The 5000-nt window shown below is 50.4% G+C and overlaps 1 protein-coding gene across 1 annotated transcript in view; it reads left to right on the top strand.

Moving 5' to 3' along the window:
- Window positions 1-3668: 3668 nt before the first annotated feature.
- The window catches only part of znrf3 (zinc and ring finger 3), a gene marked incomplete at its 5' end in the record, with an annotated part of 26985 nt that continues 25653 nt past the window's right edge, over window positions 3669-5000 (top strand). The window contains one exon of the mRNA XM_080532408.1: window positions 3669-3791. Coding sequence (XP_080388534.1) covers window positions 3669-3791 — 123 coding nt within the window. The remainder of the gene's footprint in view (window positions 3792-5000) is intronic.

Below are 5000 nucleotides of genomic sequence, written 5' to 3'. Positions count from 1 at the left end.
TGGGGAGGAGAGGGGAGGGGAGAAGAGAAGAGGAGAGGAGGGTAGTGTGGGAGGACACAGACAGGGGCGAGGTGAGGAAAGGAGAGGGGGGGCAGGACAAGGGAGAGGAGAGGAGAGGGGGTGCAACCGTGCAAGATAGGGGAGAGGAGAGGAGAGAGGGCAGGATAGGGGAGAGGAGAGGAGAGGAGAGGAGAGGAGAGGAGAGGAGAGGAGAGGAGAGGAGAGGAGAGGAGAGGAGAGGAGAGGAGAGGAGAGGAGAGGAGAGGAGAGGAGAGGGGGCAGGATAGGGGAGAGAAGTGGAGCAAAGTGGAGCACAGGAGTGTTGTGCTGGGCAGGGCTTGTGTGTGTGTGTGTGTGAGGCCTTGGGGGAAAGCTTGGAGCACAGGGGGGTACTGCTCTGCTGTTTATTGAGTGTGTGTGTGTGTGTGTGCGTGCGTGTGCGTGTCCGTGCGTGTGTGTCTACTGTACGTGTCCGTAAACAGGCACCCCGATTCACAAGTGCCATGAAAAACATCCGATCCAATCCTCTCCCCTCACTCCAGCACACCTCTCTCTCCGCATCCCTCAAAGTCCTGTCCCAAAACTTCCAAGAAACAAACCAACCAACCAACCGTAGCGCAGAGCATGGTCCAGTGCTGTGGCAGGCCTCTAAAATAACAACAGCGGCCACAACAACAACACTACCCCCTTTGGAGTGAGAGGGACCCAACACAATGGAGCAGTGTTCCAGAGCCGGGGCTGCAGGGGCTGCAGGCAGGGAGCAGGCGGGGCACCCCCACTCCCCTAGTCATCCATTAAACAGCTAGGAGGATAGAGAGAGGGAGGTCAACACACACACACACACACACACACACATACACAGCTCACTTCCTGGTCTGGAGTTGTTGCTGCTTCTGAGGGTAGTTGTTGAGCTGCTCTCGGGGATAATAGTCTCAAGGAGGTTCTTTTCTCTTAGCTCTGAAATAGTTTTGTTGTCTGTGCTGAAATACAACCCGGAAATGGTGTGTGTGTGTGTGTGTGTGTGTGTGTGTGTGTGTGTGTGTGTGTGTGTGTGTGTGCGTGTGCGTGTGCGTGTGCGTGTGCGTGTGTGTGTGTGCGCGTGTGCGTGTGCGTGCATGCATCCTTGTGTGTGTGAGAGAGTGAGAGAGAGAGAGAAAGTGTGCATTTGTGCCTGTGCTTTCAATCCTTAAACCATTCATCTCCCATAAATGCCCCGGAGCTCTTGATTTCTCAAATACAGAATCTGTCATCATTGCAGCCTGCCTCTAGACTATTAATGTGTGATCTATTCGTGCAGGGAAACCAACGTGTTAATCACACAACAACCTGAAGGGAGAGAAAGAGAAAAAAAAAGTAGAGATAACTTCACAGAACGCGCAAACGGCACGCTTTATCAACATTCCTTTCCTATGACACGTCCATCCGTCGGCTATTTGCATTCGACCCCCATCCCCCCCCCATTCCCTCCTCCCCCCCACCCCCACCCCTGCCCCAACCCCACAGGTCAATAGCCCGACCCCCTCGCCTTACGGCAGTATAATGACGACTCGATGCTCGTCCTGAATACCTTTTCAATCGGCCTGCTGCACAGCCAACAACCTCCTGAAGTGATGAAGTGGGGTTCAAGGGTCAGGGGACAGGGAGGAGGAAGAAGGGTATCTGGGGTCATCGCTAGAGCCTCAGAGCCACAGGGCCGGGCCCAGGCGCCACAAAGCTGGGTGATTGGGAGGGATGGGGGGAGAGAGAGAGAGAGAGAGAGAGAGAGGTGGGGGGGGGGGGGGGGGGGGCGGGTCACTTGGCTAATAGGATAAATACCAGTAGGTCAGTTTAGGCATTAGTAAGGTTTTAGGTTGGGCCTTTAGTTAAGGTTTTAATTCTAACGCTGCAGCTGGAGTGCCCTCTGTTGCCATGGTGAGATAGGATGGCGTGTTATGATCGAAGGTTATATGTTTCGGGAGCCAGCTGTCGGTTTTTAGTTCATTTTGTCTTGGGTACATTGTGTTTCCCCATAGAGAGCATTCAGCACAAGTGTCCCAGCAAATGAGCGGGGGCTGGTATAGGTACTGTAGGAATCGGAGGATGGGCTCATTGGAATGCACGGAACAAGGAATAGTGTCGAGTACCGGTTTCTACCTCCATAGCTGCAAATGTACTTTTATGCCCTCCCCGGCTCCCCCCTGGCTACAATGACGTCATCGTCATGACCTTTTGAAATACGTGTGTATTTCTAGATCCTGCATATAATCAAAGGAAGAAAAAGAAAGAAAAACCCCCGAAAAGAAGTAAAGTAGCTAAAGAGCTTTGCCATGAATGCATGCATTAGCTGTAATTACAGGGAGCTGCCACCTCTCCTGGGCCCACGGAGTGAGTGACTCAGCGTTTGTCATGTCTGCCATCCTTTACAGCTAATCTACTCTGCAGACATCCTCCATCGCTCCACTCTGCAAGCCTTTGGTTTGGGGGAGTACAGTAGCAGAGAGTAACCCTGGGCAATTTAGTAGCCTTAAGGATAATGGAGGGGGGTGTGGGGGGGGGACCACTTAAGATTCTTTGATAGACACTGGTGGGGTATGTGCGGCGGAGTGTAACCTCACCTCCGGCTTTTCTTTAATTTTGAGAGAAAAAAGAAGCCTTTTATACCAACGCTGCCGTCTGCTTAGAACTAACTTAACTGTAGTCCTCTTCAGCTCATAAGTAGGTATCACACGCTGGCCAGAACGACAGGATAAAACCGAATGCAAACTAACTATTATAGCCGTAGTACTATTGTCTTGGATTTTTACTGTGGTGTAATGACGTGTGAACTAACAACCTAGAATCCGACCGCTCTACGCGCCGAGGCCTTCTTGTGTACGTGCGTAGACTTAGTGATTCGTCATCTTACACACCAGGGGAGGCCAGTAGAGGGAGAAACGGGAGGACAGGGCTCATTGTAACGCGTGGAACGGAACGGGATGAGGAACGCATGTTTGATGCCACTCCTAATTCCGTTCCATGCATTACAATGAGCCTGTCCTCCGCTTTCCACCTCCACCAGCCTCTCCCCTGGTACGTACACCGATGCTCTTAACGATTCATCGTGGAAAATAGGTGACGAGTGGATTATCAGCAGTTGTGTTCCCTCAAACAGAGGGCTCTCCACCACCACCAGAGATTAACGGCCCATTCCTGAGCTGTGGCTTGTTGCTAACGCCTGCATGTAGTAATCAATCTATAATCCAGTGTGTGTCTAGCCCCCTCCCATCCCCCCCCCCCCCCCCCAGCTCAGGCATTGTGGGGGGCAAGCTTTTGTTGTGTGGCGCATGGAGGTGTTGTGACACATACTGTCTCATTAACATGTTGATGCGGTTTCTTCGTGAGGAATGTTTGAGGGCGTAGATGTTACCCTCATACGGTACTGTGTAGACCAGTACAGTACTGTATAGACCAGTACAATACTGTACAGACCAGTACAATACTGTATAGATCAGTAATGCCAGTGAGAGATTTATATGCAATAGTTTTTCTTTTTTCTTTTTTATGTTGATATTGACTCAATTGTGTTGAAATTGAAATTAAAGATAACATGACTCAACATACACAATGTGCAAAGCCTGTGACTGTGTGGGCGGTCCTAGTTGATGTTAGACTAGTGGTGCTAATCATGTGTGTTTTTGTCTTGTTTGCAGATGCACCCGTTGGGACTGTGTAACAACAATGATGAGGAGGACTTATACGAGTATGGCTGGGTGGGAGTGGTGAAGTTGGAACAGCCGGAACTGGACCCCAGCTGTCTCACTGTTCTGGGAAAGGTAAGGAAGGAAAGGACACTGGTGGTGGTGATGATGGGGAAGGATCCGGAACTTTTTTTCTGGGAGATAGGAAAGAAGAGCCAGTGAGAGAGAGAGAGAGAGACTGAGAGAGAGAGAGAGAGAGACTGAGAGAGTACACACAGCTATGTCAAAGACGTGATCCACATCATACAGAGTAATTCAAATGCATGAGCGGTCCTTTCCACGCCAGCGAAAGGGGTCCCCTTCAACTTTAAAGACAGATTCAGGTTGGCAAGTGTAGAAAACATTTTTTTTTCTCCTTCACTTAATTAAAACATTGTTAGTATTATTTATCTCTGATTCCCCCCCCCCCCCCCCCCCCCCGGTTGTCAAGGGAACAATTCACGCTAGGATGGTTTTGTTTTGTTTTGTTTTTCACCTCTCATGGCTCGAAGAACGGGAAGAACTGAATCCTTCCCTTGTCTCTCCCCACCCCTTCTCCCACCCCCTTCACCCAGACCCCTTTGGAGTCGCAGAGTGGTATTTTATCATGCTTTAATTAAGTGTTCTTCCTAATGGAACGTACCACCTCTCCCTGGAGAACGGGGGGGGGAGGCCATCGTCTCATTTATCCTGTGCGTGCCCGGTGACAGAAAGAGGGCAGCCATTCATAATTTAAGGAGCCCTTGTGCTGTATAGACATGCTAATGGTGCACTTTCTCTGGCGATGCTTAGCGCTAGCTAGCACACACACACACACGCACCAGGCCTGAAAGATGACCTAATGTTCAACTGGAGCACTCAAACACTCAAAGGGTCCTCTAACTACTGTACCTCAGAATAGGCCTTTGGCGAAGATGTCCTTCTCTTGAAAATAACGATTATATCATCGGTTTGGGCGATACCTTCTTTTTTTATCGGAATGCTGACTAAAGAGGCCTTTCAATGCACGTTAGCGACCGTTACTTAGGCGTAGAGTTGTTTGGCGGTTATTTCTTTGCCTAGAGGGGGGAAGACATTTTGGATTTGCGGATGTTTTGGTGCAGAGGCCCGGTGCGTTCAGCACTGGTCCTCCGATGCCGTTTGAAAGTGATCTAGATGACAGAGTCCGTCACCTCATTAGGGTGGACACCAAAAACAGGAGGAGCTTTCCCTCGTTTTAGCCACAGTGCTATAATTAGAGAGGAAAAGCCTATTGTTGCATCTTGACAGACCCCCGTCCGGGAACGGGCACAGCTGGGGGCCGCG

The sequence above is a fragment of the Nansenia antarctica genome (assembly GCF_963989245.1).
Source record: "Nansenia antarctica genome assembly, chromosome: 5".
Classification (NCBI taxonomy): Eukaryota; Metazoa; Chordata; class Actinopteri; order Argentiniformes; family Microstomatidae; genus Nansenia; species Nansenia antarctica.
The sequence above is the reverse complement of the archived record's forward strand: the minus strand, read 5'-3'. Positions and strand labels throughout refer to the sequence as shown.